Source organism: Anabas testudineus, chromosome 24 (genome assembly GCF_900324465.2).
Source record: "Anabas testudineus chromosome 24, fAnaTes1.2, whole genome shotgun sequence".
NCBI classification, from domain to species: Eukaryota; Metazoa; Chordata; class Actinopteri; order Anabantiformes; family Anabantidae; genus Anabas; species Anabas testudineus.
Window position 1 is genome coordinate 15,068,063 of NC_046632.1, and position 20,793 is coordinate 15,088,855.

The following is a 20,793-nucleotide window of genomic DNA, read 5'->3' on the forward strand; positions in this document are numbered from 1 at the left end:
CCTATGTCTTCTAATAATATAACCTTCAGGTTTTGAGCAGCTCTACATGGATCATCACTGATAAGATCGTTATATCCTTGCATCAGTCAGTTTTTGAGTTACAGAGAGCTGTGAGGTGAATGCATCACTGTGCAGCCTCCCAATGCATCTGCAGTGCAAATTGATTTTCTGTGTCACCACCACTTGCTGCTGGTACGTACGTGTGCACAGAGGGTGCGCAGGTAGGAGAACTAACAAACATATTAGGGTCAATCGATAAAAGGGAAGAGCCTGCAGCATGAGGAGGAGCAAACAACCGCTCTGACCTCTTCACTTCTTCTTTTTTGGTCCACTGTGAAATGTCAGAGGACATTTCTAATGTCCCGATAGCCGATCGAGCAAGGATGGGGAGTTGTTAGAGCGACTGCAACACTTAAAGTTTGGTAAGACTTTTCCAGCTCGGTGAGAAACATCAGCCGTCGATGTTTAACTCTTTTTTTTTTATCTGTGGGTGCATTTTGTCATCACAAACTAAAGCACAGGCTAATTCTTCCCATTTATTTATAGTTTAGTTGAAGTAGTGGTCGCTGCTGTGTAGTGTGAATGCTTTTAATACACTTTTATGCAAAAATTTGCTGCTTCACTACTTTGGTTAATAAAGAAGAGGTGACACAGATCTTGAGCTGTGATCCTGACAGACTTGTTTTAGTATTACTTTTAAGTCCCTCTGTCTGCTCTGCTCCTGTTCACAGCTTATCTCAAATTGAAGTTCTTATTATGTTCTTTCAAATAAAGGGGAATCCTATTTGACCACTGGAACAAGATGACATGTAATAGACTGGAGAGATGACTTCCCCCCTGTGGGGATTCATTTCACCTTTCTCTCCTCCACTGTACTGTCATGTTTTTCCACATGGTGCACTGCAAGATAATATAACTCATATAACTGATAAGAGCAGGTCTGTTGTGTTCCCAGAGAAAAATGGAATAAAACGTGCAGGAATGGCCGTCGGATGTTGTTCAAGAATGAACAGAACTCTGTGTCTGTCGTATTATTTTTCTTTTTATGTGTCTCTTTACTATTTTCTACCCCCTTTATGAGTGGAACATTATTGTTTTATTATCTGTTTGGTTCTTTCTTTTGTTCCTCGCTTTCCTCATGAACACAAATAGGATGTGTGTGTATCACATGATGGCACTCAAAAGATTTCATTCTCATTTTCAGCAGACACTGCATGTGTGTGTTAATCATGTAGAGATAGAAATGGGTCTTTTCCCCTCCACCTTCCATAAATAAAATGCTGTCCAAGTTTGAGGTAGAAGAACCTGCACAAATCTCACTCCCATCCAAAATCTTTACAGCTTCTTGTGGCTGAATAGGAGATAGGATCTCTTCATGTAGATAGATTTGGAGAATGAAGTGCTGATTGCATAGGAGATGTGTCACACAGTGGTCTACACCGTTGTCGTGTGTGTGCTCTTAAAATATAAACAAGACTTAGGTATTTAATCAAGCAGAATGTACAAGTACTATGGTGCAGATGACATTAATCCACACTGTACATTGCTTCCTTTATTTCTAGTGATATTTGTGTGTGAGTTAATGCAGTAAGACCCTGTTTCTGTCATCTTCAAGACGACTGGCTTATCCAGAGAATTTGCTTGAATAAATGAATTCCCTCACAGCTTCCTAATAAAATATTTTCAGCATTAATGGCTTGTGATGGAAGCTGTAAATTCATGTTAAAATGAAGTGGCCATCTTGAGGTTTTGGCATTTCAATTATCCCCAACACCCTGCACGGTACACTCTGTCATTCTGTCAACTTTAATGTTTTAATATTCTGTTTTAAAAGTCTGCTCACAAACACACTTGCAATGCAAACTTACAGGGCAAATACACAAGCAATAAGATTTACAGTCTGAGCTATGCCTCTGTGACTAACCAGAGTAAAATATTTATGTGAAGCCAAATGAATGACGCTCTCATACATTTTCAAGTGAGTCTGTGAAGAGGGATAATTTAGATAGTAATCCATTTATTGAGCAAGCAGGCTGTCAGGAAAGCATGCATCACAACATTAATATTGACTGTGATTTGTAATTATCTCGCTCAACATACACACTACTTACACTTATTGTAAAATGTAAATATAGAATTGTATTTAGTTCTTTAGCTCAAGGTGCAGTTTCTGTTTTACACCCTATTCACACCCCATGTGTTATGATTGGCTAGCTAGTGGAAGGCCAATGCCCGGCTCAAACACACACAATAAACAGCATCAAGCACCGGCCTTTCAACAGAAACATAGCCAGAAAATGCTGCAAATGTTGAAAATACATTAAATATTAAGTAAATTATATATTAAATAGTGAAAATTGTTCTGATAAGTAAATGTTGTGGAAATGTTTGTGCACCAATGAAGCAAAATGCAACCAAGTGCACAGATAAATCAAGTGAAATGTCCAAGAAACAAAAAAAGAGCTCATTATAATGTCAACACAGTGTAGAAGACTCTCATCCCTCATATACACTAGGATTTAAAGTTCAACCTGTTCTTTCCTGAGCACAACACAGTATATTGCAAATAAGATCTGTTTGTGCACTTGCTTCTCTGCAAAGCCACAAAAATACAAACAAATGCCTGTGAAAGAAGGTGCAAATCAACAAATGTTCATTCTTGTCAGTGCTACTTCCTCTTCTTACACTGAGAATTCACAGAAACTAAAATACCAACTCAACACACACATCTGCAGCAAACAAGCCGCGCTATCTGCCATCCTGACAACAGAGCGCGTGTTCACTGTCTGACTTGTCTGAAGACACCACAATTTGATTTTATCCCGATAAGAGGTTTAATCCTAACCGATGTCTATTCAGTCAAACATCTGAAGTTTTTTTGATGGTTTTCTCCACAGGACATAAAAGCAGCAGGAGCTCTTTCCTCTCCACCTTTATCGCGCTCCCTCTCCCTCCCTTTTCACTCCATTGCTTCCAATACAGAGAAGATAAATCAAGTGCCACGAGTCCATTGATGTGAGGGGAAATAGATGGGCCATTTGTTGACAAAACTCATTTTCCACTTGCAGGTAATAAAGTACACTGTGTTGGTTTTTTCCTTCTTTTTCTTTTGGCTAGAGCTTCCTGTGTCACTCGTTTGTCTTGACAAATGAGCATCCTTGCTAGCTGACAGTCAGTGATTGAAATGGTGCACACACACACATTTACACTCAGTCTGGCCTCCTATGCTGGAGGCACCTGCTGTAGCTGGTGAACAGGTGCGATGTGCTAATAAACTCAGCAGGAGCACTGAATCTGAATCTGCTTTTTATTTCATTGTCTCTGTTTTCCACCTCTCTGTGTCTTGACATTTGCCTCCTTCTATTTACGCCCAATCACATGCATCAGTTCACTAAATCCTGATCCTAAATCCTAAAATGTTTTATGAAACACCATTTAATTCACACATTTCTAAACACACAGCAAATATCCGATGACACAGACAATGTACAGAGAAGAAGCTGCTGTAACGGACCATGTAACTAGACAAAACCATTGTGCCTCTCAGTGTCACTACATATGTATAATGCACAGTAAGAAGTAGAACTGTAGGTTTAAACATTAAATTAAAGTGAGAAGTTCGAGCCGTAGTGGAATAAAATTAAAGATTTTAAGTGTGATGAGATTTAGCAGAAAGCAGGTTCATAGCACATAAAGTCTTGTTAATATATCTGCCATATTTAACATAATTACTGAAGTGAACTTAAAATTTAAAAGTTTAATATATATTTTTAACCCTACTGTAATAAAACCCACAACGACCCTCTGCCACTTTATTAGGTACACCTGTAAAGTCTAATGTATTTCAATATAGGATTAAACATAAATTAATGTTTTAGCCTTATAAACATCTTTCAATATAATGAAATCTAGTTCAACTCCATCACTCACTACAATAAAATAATAACATACAGTAGAATAATCACCTTTGTGCCAATTTCAACAAAAACTGAGAAATTATAACCTTGTAAAAGTAGAATTCACAGCAGAGGAGAGTCTTTATAATGATAACATTATAAAGACTCTTAGCATTCAGTTAAGTTAGCTGGCAGCTTAGCTTATTTAAAGAGCGTTAGCAAGGTGGTAGATGTGTTTTAAAACTTTAGGTTTTAAATGATATGAGCTTTATTGCTCTTAGAGCTCATGTATGCTAATGTGTTTTTTCCATTCTCAGAGATACGGTGATGTTGTTTATTGATTTTTGACATGTGTCTCGTATCTTTCCTACAATTAAGCTCAGTCACATCCAGCCTCCTTCTTAAAGCTTCAGCATCTCACTGCCACAGGAGCTCAAGCCTCACTCCTCCACCCACACTTTTTGCATCTTGACTGAACAAAGGCAGCAAATAACTATGTGTTCGAAAGCAGATATTTGTCAGGCGTTGTGTTTCACATTTTGTAGCTCTACAGTTGGTTACCTACAGACTGCAGGCCGGCTCCGAGTGATTTTATCACCAAGCACCAGCTCAGGGAAAATTTAATAAATGTGATGTGGTGTTTGGTTGCTCTCAAGTGACAGTTTCACTCGAACTGTAAAATGCCTGCATGCACAGGCAATCTTGCACTCGCACAAAGAAAGATGTGTGGTTGTATGCGCAGACACACTGGTCTAACGCACACGTGCATATCCACACAGTGGCGTGTGAGAGCTGTTAAACTGGGTTCGGTGTTGTGTTCTGCCAGGTCTCAGCAGAACAGAAGGAAATCAATGTGTCACGTTATTATTCACAGGCAACCATTCAAACTATTCTTGTAGAAACTTTTCTGGCACTGGAGTGACACCAACACATATAAAGTCAATTAGATTTTGAGGAGTAGCTACACCTGCAACACTAAAGTATAAAATATGTGATCATGTTGTTAATTCATCTCGTCTTCAGGGTGATGAAACATCCCACATTTATAATGCATATGCAGGTGGTTTAATTAGAATATCATTATCAATTTTAATCTTAACACATGCAGTGACACAGTACCAGATCAGAGGGAGGTTAACGCGTCACAGAAAACAAATTACAAAACACCAATTCCTAGTTTCAACTTCTCAAAGACAGTTTTTTTTTTAAAAGATCAAGCCACAAGAACCTCCGAGTCATTTTATGGAGCTGATTGATTTCCAGATGTTTTGATTTCTTGTCATGTGCAAGGAAAGGTAATAATGGAAAACATATTTTTTTATGTGCAGCTGCATTCGTGTCATGATACAGCTTCTCAATCATTACTGGAAATTCCAGCTGTCTTAATCAATAAACACTAACATGCCCTGAATACATAGATAGTAAGAAAGCTACAGGAATGTAATAGCATAATAAGATCCTTTTTTTATTACAGAATTGGACATGTGGGAGTCAATATAGCAATACAATTTTTAAATTATTTAAAAATTTAATTAACAGATTTGGCAGCAATTGCGTAAATTTTAGCACCAAGTCAGATATTTATTAATTTATTAAAGCTTTAAGAAAAATTTGACTTTAATAGATGTAATTATGTCTTGGATGTTGACATAATTGCTGTTTATAACATCCAAACTGGTAATAAAGGTACTCTGATTAATCCAGTAAGGTTAGGCCTACTCATTATGTCTTATTATATCACTTTAACTTCATTACCCGTTAGCACACACTGTATTATAACTACAGTATCAGACAGAATAGTAACATACACTTTCTACAGTAGCTAAAAGGCTCCAAATACAATACTACTGCTATCCAATAATATACAAAACTATACTGGCAAAGGCTGACGATAAGACTAGCGATACAGGTCCAACCCTGGTTGGGTTTAGCAATGCCAGTATTGTGTTAGCTTGATGTGCCAAGTGCTCAATTCATCCAACATAAGTTGATTTTCTTTTTCTTCTCCCATTTGCACCTAACAAGCTCAGAGTGTTGATAAATCACTCTGTAATCCCTGTCACCAGCAGCTGTTTTCACAGAGGAAACCAACTTGTTTCAAAGTAGGTTGGATGCTGAGAGCCAAGCTTTGAGGCGTAACAGAGACATAATGTGACAAACTACAGCTCCCAGGGAGTCATAATTAGAGCTGATAGCTACTTTTTAAACTGCTGCGGTTTGTACTGAGGTGAGCAGCAGATTCCTGACATGGCCTCTTCAACTTCCACATCCCCTACGAACTATGAACTCATTTCTTTTTTCCTCTCCTCTCTTAGTGGTCTGACGCTAACTCGTTTTTCTTTCAGGAACTATTGATCTTTCTCTCCCTGGTGCAGTTATGAATAAATCACTAAAAAGTGACAAAGAGGCTGCTATGGCTGGCAGACTGAGGGGGAGGTGGAGGCTCTCCGCTCACTTTCAACCGGCCTGTTTGAAGCACAGGACGTCTAGTCGTCATCACAGCTGCATTGTTCTGGCCCTGGTTGGATGAAACAGTGGAAAAAGACATGTTTGTGTATTTGTCTTTTGGTCTCTGAAAACAGGACAGAGTGGATGTTTCTAGGCTGATTCAGCCAAATCTGTTTATGTTTCAGGTTTGTGTGAAATAAAGACTGAGGCAGACCTGAATCAAGGTCCATAGCAGGTTATAATCAGGAAGAGGAGGATGGCAGGTAACAGCAGGAGGGGACGATAAGGTGTTAAGATCCAGAGACAAACAAAGTCCATTCACAAGCAAGAAACGAAACTGAGTGAACCTAATAAACGAGCAGAGACCAGTGACACGGCTGATGTAACACAGGTGAGTGAGTGGACAGAGCCAGGTAGCAATGGAGTGTTCCCAGGTATGGTCAAATGAGGAGACGGAGGATGAACGCAGCATGACTTGAAAAGATGCAACACATAAATATAAATCAACAAAAACCTTATACAACACTTCAGTGTCTCGTTCAAACATGGTTAAACAAACAAACACATGGTTAGAAGGAACTGGGAGTCCAACCACAGGTCCAGCAGCTTAATTCTTTACCCAGAGTGGGGTTCAAACCCAGCATCCTCCATCTAACTGCATGAGTGTACTTACTCAGGTTCTGTCATCGGGGTCAGCCGTGGTTTTCATCATTCCCCTTGACTGTTGTCAGTGAGGTGGATTTACGTTAGTGCTGCTGAGTAAGCACTTCCTTCGCCACGCCGCACCAAATCAAATGTCACACCATCTCCTGGGGTATTAATCACACAGACACGCGCGCACACACATAAATAGTCGCAATCAGGCCCAGAAACAGAAAGAAAAGACAGAAAAGGTCACTTAACAAGATGTTTGGCAACATGTAAATATGGTAAATATGCACTTAGACAGTCCAGCTTCAAACTAAGTTTTCATTCTGCTGCCCTTAAAAAGTTCACGTCTTCTGGAGCCATTTAAACGCTGGACTGATCTAGTGTGGACAAAATAATAGAAACATGTTATCTGCACGTTTCAAAATGATCATACAGTTGTATCATCACTTTAAAACAACACCAACAAATACAACCCTCATGAAGAGAGGGTTTATTGCTGGACTGATGTACTCGACTACAGTAGTTGTAATTAGGCGTCTCTAATAAACTCAAAATCACCTGATTACACTTTTACTGCCTACTGTAGTTCATCAACACCGCACTTGCTGCCTTTAGAGTCTAGGATAAGTTGATTTGCACACAAGGGAGAATGAACATTTTTATTATTATGACCTTTAGTTTTAGGAGTCTTAGATATTTCACAGTGCTCCGTCTCAGCAAGAGTTGCAGGGGAACAATCGACTGATACGTGTTGCAGCTATAGAACAGAAGCAGAAAGTCTGAGATGAGACAGAAAATCATTTATTGTGGAAGTGCCATGAAACATCGTACAGGAAAAAACAGTATATATGAATGTGTCTGAAAGTTTTAGGACGTAAGAACAATATATAATGAATTAAATCACCTATCATATACATGCAAATAATCAAATCTGACGTCAGTATTAAGTAACGTGTTGAACAAGTGTCGCACCAGTGGTATTGACATGTGTGGATGTACTGACAACCTTGTTTTGATTATTTCAGGCTTAATTTTGATCAATTTCATATAAATTATTTTTACTCAGTTCCCATCTAGTAACTTTAACTGCTATTTTAAGATTTGATCAGCTGAAAAATGTTATCCAAGTATAATTTAACATCATCGGTGTCATACTGATACTCTCATACTTATTCTTAGTATAATAAGCAGCTGTATGGGATAAGACTTTCACTTTTTATGCAAGTACAGTGTTTTATAATATTGTGGTGGAGTAAAAACTGGCTGAAGACAGAAAAAAGACAGAGACTAATGGACAGAACAGATCAGAAAAAGACACTCAGACAAAAACTAATCTCATCCATCTGCACAGGTCAGATTTCACACAGGAAATGGGTTTCTTTCTCTAGTCATTCTTCATTGATTCTTCTTTCTCTTCACCTTCTCTCAGTGTTTTCCATCACTCCCACCTTTCTCTGCCCTTCACATGGATGGATGAATGGATGGAAAATAAACCAGTAAGCCGCATTTCTCCTGGCGACATGTATTTTCTGTTATGATGAAAAACACTCTGGAGGGTAGAAAGGAGAACAAATAATGCACAAGTTCTCAGTCACTGAACACTGATGCGACACAATAATTAAAACGGAAACTCTGTCTCTACCAGCCTGAGTTCAATTAGAAATAAAACGTGTAGATTTGACTGTAAAGCAGTAATTTCCTGCAAAGCGTGGAGTCCAGTTACACCCTAAAGATAAAGTCATTGTCATCCTCACCAGAGCAGATATCAGTGAGGTCACTGATTTCTTCCTGAACTCTGAGGAGGAGTAGGTCTTGCACGATTTCCTGCTGCTGCTCCTCAGTTTCCAGCCCGAGAAGCTGCAGGTGACGATCCTTTAGTCTCAGCAATGCACGGCCTGCAAATCCATTCATGAGTGTGTGTCGAGTGTAAAAACTGAGTTCTCAAACATTCACATGGACACAAATATTTTACACAACGTTTAAAATAAATCCATCTAAAAAATGTAACATCATCCCCATTTGCATAAAATTGGGGTCACTGTATAAGAAATAAAACATGAATGCATCATTTGCAAATAGATTCAAATCTATTTTTGACTGTAACGAGTACAAAAGTACAAATACACCATATTAAATCTTGAAACTGCTAATTTTGAATTTGATTTTTGAGCAAAAAACAGACATGGGTAACAAAAGATTGGAAATTTTTGTATAATGTAAAATACAAACTTGGTGCCACATTAATCACTGTACTTAAGGAACAAAGACAAAAACCATTACTGAATCTTAAGGCATTTAACTGTACTAAAATCAGAGACAATAGCTCAGAACACCTCTGAAAACCACTGTGACAGTTTTTCACTGTTTCCACAAATGCAAACAAACAAAGAACAAAGCAGCTTTCTCTGGGTCTGAGCTTAAAATGGACTGAGGTAAAATGTACATTTGTCCTGTGGTCTGATGAATCAAAACAAACAAAAATTCTTGTTGGATATCATGGACCATCCAGCTATAAGGAGGCACATAGACTTTCTCATCTAACACTCATACTCATGCCAATACAGCAGGTTGAATTTAATGCATGTGATGCGTGCACCTGATATAGCGTGTTTAATGACGGCTTTATGGAGTCGGTTTATGTGAGCTGGGTACCGTTCCTGCAACCACTCCAGCACTTCTTCCACCGACCACAACGACACTCGCTTTGACAGACCCATCACATCAGTGAGACCCTGAAAAGACTTAACACAGAAACACATGTGGATATAAGCATGATAATTCCAGTTTGACTCATATTTTTAGTTGTTATTTGTGCCACAAAAAGAAATATCCAAGATGTTAACTTAACAATGACACAAAACACAGAGAAGCACAAAGTGAAAATGCTGTGCACATTTTTCCCGTGATTAGTTTGACAACCTCCTAAACATTACAAAAAATAGCTGAGCTCGGCTGAGTGATTTCTCTACTGCAAGGTGAAATCAGCCAATTCCACCACTCAGAGGTTAAAAACTGTTTTTATAAAGAATAAATGTGGCATTCCTCCCAGCCATATCCTCTTGGGCTGCACTGCTATAGGGCGAAAAACTGCTAAACTGTTGATGTGACCTTTTCAGCAGGCCATTCTAGTTATTGGGTTATAAATATAAGAATGTAATATCCTGTGTTAATTAAGGAGAATACGTGATTGGCCAGAGGTTTAACGAGGCCCCAGCGGAGTAATTGACATACAGAGAGTGAAGACCTTTACAGCGGGGCAACGAGACAGAGCAAAAACTTCCCTTCAGGGTCAAGATGAGCTGAGTGGAAAGACAATCTCACTGTTGTCTATAATGTTGGTTTTATGCCTGAGGGCAAAATTTCCTAAACTATATGGCTCCCACACTGAGCCCCAAGGCTCAATATCTGCAGGTAGTAAAGTGACTGTATATACAGCTTGTCTTATTTCCTTTCTTTTATGTGCACTCTGCCCAGTTACAACTAAACCAGGACTTGTAAACAAAAGCAATATGCAGTAACAAGAAAGGTGGAAAATTGGCTTTTTGTACTAGTTTTTAATATATTACGCCGTTCCTGACTCTACTTAGCTGCAATTTATTATCTTATGTTTGAACCAAACTGGTGTTTTTGAATCTAAATACATGTGAACTGCAGTGGTTTAAATGTTATTATCAGCCTGATGTCGTCTTCACCCACTCCAACACCTCTATTAAGACGTGTCCCTTCTGCCACTGACAGTTTGATTAAACCTCATTAAGTTAATAGTAAATTGTGTGTTGATATCACAATTCACCACCCAAAGCTTAAAACCACTGTTAGATGGGCACACAAACAATAAAACCATGAAGATTGGATTATGTAGCTTAATTTAATACTGAAATCTCCATTTAACAATTACATATCTTATATGTAAAATAACGACATTATTCTCATATGATAGTGGATTCATCTTCAAGTTGCAGGTTGCAGTTGTTCTTCATGTAATTCTACCACCTTGTGGTGTCTTGCAGAATTACATCATCTCTATTGCAATTTTTTTTTTTTTTTTTAAATGCAGTAGTAAATTAAGTACTGGTCTTATATTTTGCATATTGTAATATTAAACTGACAAAGTGTAAAACTGGCTATAAATTTATTATCTTATGTTTGAACCAAACTGGTGTTTTTGAATCTAAATACATGTGAACTGCAGTGGTTCTTATAGAAAGGCTAAAGCCGAATTCCTCCTAAATGTCTTTATGTCACTTTAACAGCTTTGTACTTCTGCCGGTATTAAAACATTAATATTTTGAATGGAGTTTGGCGAACAGCTCTGTGAACTTAACAGGACGCCCCCGCCCAGAGGATTATTGTCACCAAACGATGCACAGTAGAGTTTTTAAACAACACCAACAAATAAAAACAGACTGCAAATATGAAAACATGGGAACTACTTTACAAACTTTCTGCATCATGGATTAACAAGAAGGTGTATTTACCTCCACCGAGGTCCGTCTGTTATTGTCAAAAGTTAATGGCGAACCGTGTCTTTACCTGTTGGTAGGTGCATTCCTCCTCTCAGCTCCTCCCACCACATGCATGGTGCCTTCAAGTGCTGCATGGTGCTTTCAAATGCAGTGAGGGGTCGTTTCAGGCTTGTTTTATAGACCTCTGCAGGATGGTTGAAATTTTAAATACACAAGCACTTATGTGTAAAATTGACACTGAACCTCATTTCCAGTCAGCTATCATGAGATGTTTCATTTACACCTGACATGTGACAACAACTTTTGTGAAAATGGTCATTTACAAAACTTTCCCAAAGTTTCCCAAAAACATATAAAGTACATTCACGGGCTTTTTATTCTAGATAAACCCACACTGAGTCAAAAATTAGCTGTAAGGACCTGGATAAGGAGTGTGTAACCTGTATAAACATTGGTATTAAGACTAGAATTGGCAAAACATGTGGATCGACCTTTAGAGTTTACACCAAAGGTTCTGCTCGGTTGCTTTTACACATACCAGCTACCAAACAGTAGGCCTCAACTTTGACCAGATGATAATCCAGCTTTCATTCACCAATATCCTGATGATTAATTAATACATTATAAATTAATACAAATTACACACTTGTAAAACCTGTGGTCACTTTTGATATTAGGTGAGAGAAGCCTTGCACTGGAATTTGTATTTGAATAATATGGTTGCCAAAATACAAATTTACAGGGGTTCGTGAAGGCTTCATCAGGTTAAATTAAAGGATCATTTCCCCTTTTTCTCCTTCTTCTATATCCAACTATCTTTTTTCTCCCTAATGTCTATAAAATGTCATCAGGTTCACCACATGCGTTATCTGCTTGATCCAACAGAGGGCGCAGGTGCACAGCAGGTGGAGCAAACTTTATTTTAGTCTTTCAGCTTCTCCATCAGCTGCTCGACGGCACAGAGCAAACTTCAGCTGGAGTTAGGTGGTGGTCACATGACGATGTTGTGGGTATATTACTCCAAACGCCTGAGCGTGTTCTCCACTGCAGGGCTGCAGGCTGCACCGAGACAGAGGTGTGTGTGTGTTTGAGTGTGTGTGTGTGTGCACGGTGCACCATCCCTGTCCGCTTGGCATTTTAATTTAACGCAGTTTATTAAGGACTGAACGAAGAGGACCTGGAGTTTCCGCGTCAAGACGCAACTTTTTGTGGAGAATTATGAGAAAAGTGGAGCTGTGACTTTTTTAAAATTTCCATTTGACAGCTGATAAGGTGAGAAAACAGCTTCTGCGTCATATTATATGAATCTAGTCTTGAAGTATTCAACCTGCCTTTTATCTGTGCAGTGACAGCACCTGTTTTGTCAGGATCTGTCAGGACCAGATCACATCAGGAGGAAACGTCAGCGCTAAATAATGTGTTTGATGCTGAGACACTTGCTCAGTTTAGTGATGTGTGTCCTTACATGTTGAGTGTTAACAGGTTAATGACGTTTGTTCAGCTGCAAATGCTGCAGCACTGAAACATCACCCCGTTATTTATTGTTAGGTTCATTGTAGGCCACGTTTTGACCTTTATTTTTCCCATAAGGTTAAATGGCTAAACAGCTGATTTATATACTGCATGTTATTTATGTGACCAGTGTGCTGCAGTACAAAAGAGCAGGAAATGCACATTTAATGGGACTCATCCGCAGAAAATTGTTGCTTTGTGTTTCAGTGGTCATGGGTGAAGTAACTCTCCCCTTAATTAACCAAGAAAAATGGGTTAATGCTGCACATGGCTGACTGAGCAATGGCACGCCAATGTATAATAGCTATAGACAGGAGGCTTTCAACTGCTTTAAACAGGCTAGATACAGATTGAATAATAAACTTTAGTTTTTATTGGAGAATAAATTGTATTGTGTTCCACTATTAATGGACGTGCACCAAGTCAGTTTGCTGTACGCCACCAGCATTATGTCCTCACTGCTTTATTTGTGGTTTAAATCATATATTTCCAATACCTGTGCAGGCAGCAGACCACACACGCTGCTCTCCCTCTGACCTGCCAGACAATCGGATGCTCAGTTGGATCAATCTATCCTAAAAAAATCTTACAACTCGACGTCACATGACAAGATAATTGTTTCCTCTCCTAAATTTGAAGTGAATCTCTTTTTCTCAATTCAGCAAATTGCCTCTTTCTGAACCCAAAGAGGCTTCGTAGAGAGTTGTTGAAGTTCTCCACACTGGACAAAGTGTGCATCGTGATGCGGCTAGGAGAAGATATGAAACTGCACAAATATCCACTAATAAAACTTTATATCAGATACAGCGTCAAAACATATAAACAGCAGGTTATGTTTATTATCGCTCCTCATGATGATGATGAAAACCAGCTGCTTTGAAGATCTGATCTGGATTCAGAGCTACTGTTTCTGCTCCTGGTCACAAAACTAGATAGGATATAATATCAATGACCTCTGCATCTGTATAGTGCTAAGAGTTAATAAAAGGAGCTGTTTTAGGGATTTTCAAAACACAAATAAAAGTGTTGACTGAGAACAAACAATGAGCTGAAAGATGCTAAAATGTTCTGTAGAGCTAGAGGCTGCAGAGACGTGTGATATTTCTATTTCGGATGTGTCACTATGGGTGACATCATTCTCATTTGACCTTTTGTTGACATAACAACACCCCTAAGGTGCTATTTCAATGATTTCACTCCAAGTGAAAACACGTTGTCGACTCTGTGTGGAGTACTGTGTGACACAAGTGGACAAAGTAAAACGAACACCTGCAAAAATTGCATTGGATCATAAAGAAGCAAAGTCGCGGCATTGTTTTCAGCATCTGCTCCACTAGCAAGTGCAATATCTCTACTCAGCAGGTCTTTCTAAAAAGTACAGGTCTCCCTTTCTAAGAACTAATACAGTGTTCATTCACCTCTGTCCTGCTGTTATTACAGACATGTCTGAACTCACTGCAACACCTCGACTTGCTCATGGACTCCCCTCTTCAGTTTAGGGTCAATGGCAAATGGTGTTTCTTAAAAAAACACACACAGAATCCTGAATTTCTCTAAGATAATAATGGGAATCTGTTTATCGAGGCCACATGTTGCTTTTAATGCAGCTTTGCTTTTTCTTGATTTGCTGTCATGCTAAACCTTGAACTGTTTTTAGTGATTGGATTGAGCTCAAAGATGGAAAGCCTCCAGTCAGAGAGATGAAGAGAATAGAAATCCACTTCCTGTAAGGGTTCAGTCACATTAGTTTTGGTGATAGAGGAGGCCTGAGGGAATCCAGCACTATGAAGAACAGCTGATAGTCAGCATTAAAGGATTCTTGGGTGTCAACATGAATGAAGACAGTTATTTTATGAGCTCTGGTTTGATGTTTCTACCAGGTTAGGGCTTGGCAGTGGGTTTTAAAGTCACTCAAGGCCAAGTCATACCAAAAGGATGTGTACTCGCACTACAGATGCAAACAAGCTTCTATTCATACGACAGTGAGAAGAAGCACTTCTTTGTTAGTTGTATTTGACTGAACATAATGTGAAAGAAATGAAACGGCATGTGTAACTATTCAGTGAGGATGTTTGTGCGTACTGGCCCTTTAAATCAGATACGTATTCACCTGTTCTGCAACATTACTATATTTAATTTTCTTTATTTAAGTCATATTTTCTAAATATCATGAGCTGTTTCTATTATTTTGCCCACAATTGTAGAGTTAGTGGAAGCAGATTTTGTAAAGTGGCTCCTTTGCTTTCCCACCATCCTCTGATGGCACAGAGTAACAGAAACCATCACTGTGTGATTAAAAAAAAGCATTATATGTCACCAAACTCAGTGTAATTAAAAGATAACTCACCTCATGAAGGGACAGACACTCTGGAGGTAGGGAGGGTTTAGAGGGATCTCCTAGCAGCCCTAATGATTCCTGCCTAGCTTCAGTCAAAATGTCAATCTGACCCCTGTATCCCCTCTGTAATGAGAAAGTCCAGACTGAGCGCTTTTTAACGACTTTGTCAAACACTCACAGATCTGCCGCCAGGGCTTGTGGGAGTTTAACACCCACCACTACTGACAGCAGCAGATTTAATTTTATCCCTCAGATGTCTGTGTCTGACACAGCCTTTCTGTCGTGACTTTTATCTGTTTGCTCTGTGTTCTGCGTTTGCATCATGTGCAGTGTGGGAAACCGTGCTCGACCCAGAGCAAACAGCCTCGTGAGTGGCTTCAAGGTAATGTGGAAAAGTACTGAAGGGTGTTTATATAGGGGACAACTGATTGCAATTCATTACTTGTTAAAATTCCTGACAAGTAACACGTGAAATTCAACCTGCTTTTAATTGAAAATCGAGTTACGCCAGAGATCGTGTGCCAGATTTGCAAACAGTAAGTCAGCAGTAGCTGCACCTGTCTGACGATGCTGTCAAACGTGTGTTTAAGATGGAATTACTTCTTGTGATAAGTGGCTCCTGAGGCACTTCTTTTTTCCCCCCAAGGAAATATTTTCATTAGATTTATGAGCCCATTTGGCCCCTGGTTTCGTGAGGACATGTTGGAATCCTTCCACAACTACATGTGTCGAAGCACTCTTCATTCTTCACCTCCCGTAATTCAAGTTCTAAATACTTGAAATGCATGCATCACAGCTGTTGATGCAGATACTGGTCTGTTGTGTGCTGTTTTTGTTATAAGTTTATATTTATACTTATTACTCTTACTGACACCTGGAACTTTAAGTTATCCAATAATATTATATTGGCCTATTAATTAATGCAGTTATTGTTTTTACACTACATAAACCCATAATGTCCAGTTGAAGAGAGGCAGGTGAAGTGAAGATAAAAACAGAAAGCTGCAAATATCTTGGTGCCATTAACGCCCCTCATCAACATAATTAAACCCACATTTAATGGACAATTTCGTGCAATTCAATGCAATCAAGTCTGCAATCGTGTCTTCAGTATTTTGATGATTGTACAATCACAAGTTGTAAACATATCAATCTTTCCCAACTGTATCCACCCATCACGTGATGTGATTACAAGACAGTCTTCACTCTGGGAGCAGGATGTCTGTGAACACTTCAGAAAGTTGAGACATCGAGGATTTAGTGTTTGAGTCGATCTTCCCTGTGTTAAAAGAGCAGAGTTGAGGTGAATTAATTAGGAACTAGGACGCCTTTATGTGGATGCTAGTGGGGTTTTAGGTCACATCTGATCTTTAAAAAAAAAAAAAAGCTGTCCAACCATAATTTAATAATTAATAATATCACATAATAACAATATTATCACATAATCAGCAGATTATTTCAATACTGTGTCGCTGTTTGCTCAATATTTGTGCAGCAACCTTTCAGTGTGAGGTTACATTTAAACACTGTACAGTGTGAAATTAGCTTTTTAGTGCTCCAGTAATGTTTGACTGGCATAATAACATAGGGTTTGGCTCTATTTATGCATTATTATTAGTAGCCACAGCTACTTCCCTACTCTTCACGGTCACTTGCTGTGGCAGGTGGATCAGTTCCTCCGAGTCACATGACCTTTACACGATGTTTCATGCACTTTCATTCATAGTTTTTTTGGAAACATTCTTTTTAAAGGTAGAAAGATGAGTGGAATAAAACCCTGTCTAACTGTGTGAGTAGTAGAGGAAAATAATTACACAACACTGGTCTTGAGAGGGCCACAATCCTCCCAGTCCTCACACCACAAAGATTTCCTCTGGTGACTCTTTACAAGTGCAGCAGACATGAAGCCGTTACAGCTCATCAACCTGTTTGTTACAGTAGTGGAGTGATAAACTGATGTAATGCAGTTTAATCTTGAAGCCAATATTAAAGGACAAAGTGGTTTTCTACACAGTATATTTATATAAATTGATGAATTTGTCTGCCATCATGTTAAAATATCTGAAGTCAGTGAAGCTAAAAAATAGCTGAGAGTTGAGCTAATGGTTGGCTGTCTGCCAATGTTGAGCCATCACTGAGCGTCTGTCTACGTGGTTTTTGTGGCACCACTGGCAGAAGTTGAAGTCCTGTTGTTCCACTTTTTGAATGATTATTACACTTCTGCCACAACATCATCTAAGTCTCATATACTGCTTATGTGTGATTTCCGTTCTGTTTAGACGACTCTGCTGGTTTTCCATGCTACATGTTTTTGTATATTTTCTCTTCAGTGAGGGGAGGAGATGGAGAACAAGGCCATGTATCTGAGCACATACGAAGAGCGAGAGAATGGCTCTGTCTATGAAGAGACCTACGATGGACACAATTTGTCTAAGCTCAACCTGTGTGATGAAGGTAAGGACAGTTCGGACCCGATACAAGACATCTCCCAGTATCTTCCATGAAAGAGTGGAGAGAAAAACTTGAGATTAAAATGTTATTAGATAGATCTAAAGAGTGTGGAAAAGTGTGTACATGGAATAATTCACTCTCACTAATAGCCAATACAGACAAACACAGACGCTGATGTGTGTGTGTACAGGTGCAGCTGAATGAATCCACATTTGACCCCTTTAGTGTTCTCAGGTTTCAATCCAGAGCGAATTCGGTGGGAAAGACTCGGTGACCATTAACTGGAGAGAATTTGTTGACATTTTAATGGAAAGCAGACAACAGAAAAGCTGTGCTCATCCAACTTCTCTAATCCTGGAACATTTTCACACCTCGTTCAATTAGAGGAGACATTTCTCACCATGGAGCGTGTTATTTGGGTTCAACAAGAGATCCAACAATGATGGGCAGTGTGCTGTAAATTATGGGTTAAACACATAATATTCTGGAAGAACAATCAGGGTTTCAGAGTTGTGCCTTTTCACCATGGCCTCACCTGGGTACAGTACTTAGAACAGCAGATTACAACTCATGTGCAGACAGTATGTAACACAGAGCAGCATATTTTCAGTGTGGTTGGTTGGAAACAGGTTATGCTCCCACACTATCGCCTGCCAACTACTGTACAGAGGCAGGGCCTGACGTAGCTTGCAGAGCACCAAGTGTATTTGATTTGGAAAGAGGGAACAATACTCTGCCCTTGTGGATTCCCTAATTTCACCAATAACAGCCAAATATACAGACAGTGCCAGTAACTGACTCACTGAGCCTCCTGGAAATAAACACACTCACGATATGTGTTAAAATGGGCCAGAATTTACTAATAACACAAACTGAACTAATAACCATCAATAATATCTCTTTGTCATGTATGTTTACAAAATTATGCCAAAACAGACATTACAGTACATGCAGCAGTGTAATAATGTGATTTCAGAATGAATGCTTGTCTCTGAAATCATCTGGAAGAATTGTGTCTTTGTCTTATTTTCACGGCACCATTACACTAAAAGCTGCATTTACCTACTGTGAACTTTAGTTAAAGTCAATTATTTGTAGTATTTTCTTTCTTTCTGAGAGTTAGATGAGCAGATTGATGCCACTTATGTTGAAGTGTGTTTTCACTGACACTAGCATGGACTCCTTTTCTGATACTATACAGTATATTCCAGTATATGAGCCAGCTGTGTTTATCTTACTGAAGGAGTGTGTGTTCTTCCTCATAAAGGGGAGGTGAATGTGCATGTGTGTGTTTGTGCATCTGCAACAGTCCACCGGCATCCACTCTCTGACACACATGTCATGACCCAAATGAAACCATGCTGTTGGGAGGCTGCTGCAGATTCAGTGTTTGTATTTTAAAGTGTGACTCAAACCAGTGTCGTAACTGTTTACAGGAAAACTGAATTTCATTAAACCTTAAAAATGTAAGTTATTATTATGATGATGTGAGTTCCCAAACCACTTTAACTCTTTTGTTGATTGAGTTTAACATATAACCCAGTGACTTTGCTTTCAAAGAAATTTAGTTTTAGTTTATATAATTAGTTACTCTATTACTCTACAGAATGAGAGGTTCAGGACCGGTGTATGGGAGCTTTTCCCAAATGCTAATGTTGCTGTAAACTGCATACATATCAGGGAGTGGGACTTTACACGCTGACACTTCAAAAACTTTTTTATTGGAATATATTTTACATTTCCTATTGTCTTTGTAGTGCAGCTCTTGTAAAGTTTCTGAGTAATATTCATTTTACTGAGGAGTCTCTTCTCGTACGAGTGACTGAAAAATGTGACGCCATAACAAACAAGTCTCTTCATCCTCTTGATTTGAAGGGTATGTTCAACATCAACAGCCTAATCCTAATTCCAGCATCCTAACAAAATATATGAAGCTCTCACACCAAAGGAAAGAGGAAAAAACACATCCATTTTGCATAAACAGTCCATCATAAAACAAATCAAGACAACATCTGTTTGACCCTGAGAGGAGTAAAGTGGTCACATGAGTTACAGCAATAACTCCTTAGTCGCTAACTTTATTTATATTATCCATAAACAAAATTCACTTTTAGGAATTCTGTTTTATCAGCGTCTGTGCGTCACAATGAACGTTACTAGCATGAACAGAGGAATGTGTTTCTTATATTAGTATTCTATATAGTATTCTTATATTTCTCATATTCAATAAATACCTATTTGTTTTACCATACGCTGTATTCTTGTTTTTGTATTATTCATGAGAAAACTTTGCAATATGCTGACTTAATCATGTTTACACCTTTTATTCAGACTTTTTTTTGCCAGTTTTTAATGGTCCTAATGGCTTTTCCTGTTTTCTTTAGGTTCTGCAAAGCGGCGCAGGAAGCAGGATCACTGCTGTGGTCACCTTAACTCCCTCTCAGCCATCAAGTACGCAATTGTCTCCCTCTACATCCTGGTTCTTCTCACCATCTTCGGACTCTGCCTGGCAGGTAGGATGAAAATGTAAATGAATGGTGGGTATGGTAATACCTCATGATCCACTGGGACTACACAAGAATGATTAGTGTCTCGAACATGTATTCATATATTATATATATATATTATTAATGTTGGTTAGCTTGTGAAATAAAAGGAAAAGAGTGAAAAATGAAATGACAGCACTGTACACACTGAGAAAAGGAGCATATTGTCCAGCTTTTGTTGTCAGAGCTCTGTTATGCAGATTACATCAGCCAGCCCTCGAGGTTGAATCGTAATGAAGGACACACACACGCGCACATATACACACTTGCACAATAAAAACCCATTTAGTCAGTCTTAGGTAACAGTCACAGAGGCGGTCTGAAACCTTACCTCCCTTTTAAACTGTGTGTTGTGGTTTAGCTTTGAGAACACACGTGGAGTAAACAGTCACATGAACACATAGTGTAACTTCCAGTAATGTAAAGTCCTGCTGGTGATTTTATTTTATTGACTTTCAGCACAAATAGACCTTTTACTGATGTAT

At 38.8% G+C, this 20,793-nt stretch overlaps 2 protein-coding genes across 3 annotated transcripts in view; one reads left to right on the forward strand and one right to left on the reverse strand.

Moving 5' to 3' along the window:
- Positions 1 to 7,780: 7,780 nt before the first annotated feature.
- LOC113149003 (sterile alpha motif domain-containing protein 12-like) lies at positions 7,781 to 11,561 on the reverse strand. Of its 2 annotated transcripts, none has more exons than XM_026340808.1 (4): positions 11,529 to 11,561; positions 9,592 to 9,736; positions 8,750 to 8,890; positions 7,781 to 8,544 (listed from the first exon to the last, which is right to left on the reverse strand). In XM_026340808.1, the coding sequence occupies exons 2-4, from the start codon at positions 9,710 to 9,712 to the stop codon at positions 8,528 to 8,530; spliced, it is 279 nt and encodes a 92-aa protein (XP_026196593.1). In that variant the 5' UTR covers positions 9,713 to 9,736; positions 11,529 to 11,561; the 3' UTR covers positions 7,781 to 8,527. The 2 variants fall into 2 exon arrangements, with proteins under 2 accessions (XP_026196593.1, XP_026196592.1); XM_026340807.1 differs by having other exon boundaries at positions 11,474 to 11,556.
- Positions 11,562 to 12,519: 958 nt separating this feature from the next.
- Positions 12,520 to 20,793, forward strand: part of scara5 (scavenger receptor class A, member 5 (putative)) — a 51,090-nt gene continuing 42,816 nt past the window's right edge. The window contains exons 1-3 of the mRNA XM_026342050.1: positions 12,520 to 12,733; positions 17,642 to 17,765; positions 20,147 to 20,275. Of these exons, the coding sequence (XP_026197835.1) occupies positions 17,654 to 17,765; positions 20,147 to 20,275 (241 nt within the window). The 5' untranslated portion in view covers positions 12,520 to 12,733; positions 17,642 to 17,653. The remainder of the gene's footprint in view (positions 12,734 to 17,641; positions 17,766 to 20,146; positions 20,276 to 20,793) is intronic.

Excerpts from the sequence above, each read along its gene's own strand:
- LOC113149003 (XM_026340808.1), bottom strand. The coding sequence starts at position 9,712 with ATGGGTCTGTCAAAGCGAGTGTCGTTGTGGTCGGTGGAAGAAGTGCTG. Across the intron at positions 8,891-9,591 it reads CATTAAACACGCTATATCAG|GCCGTGCATTGCTGAGACTA; the intron begins GTGCACGCATCA and ends ATGGATTTGCAG.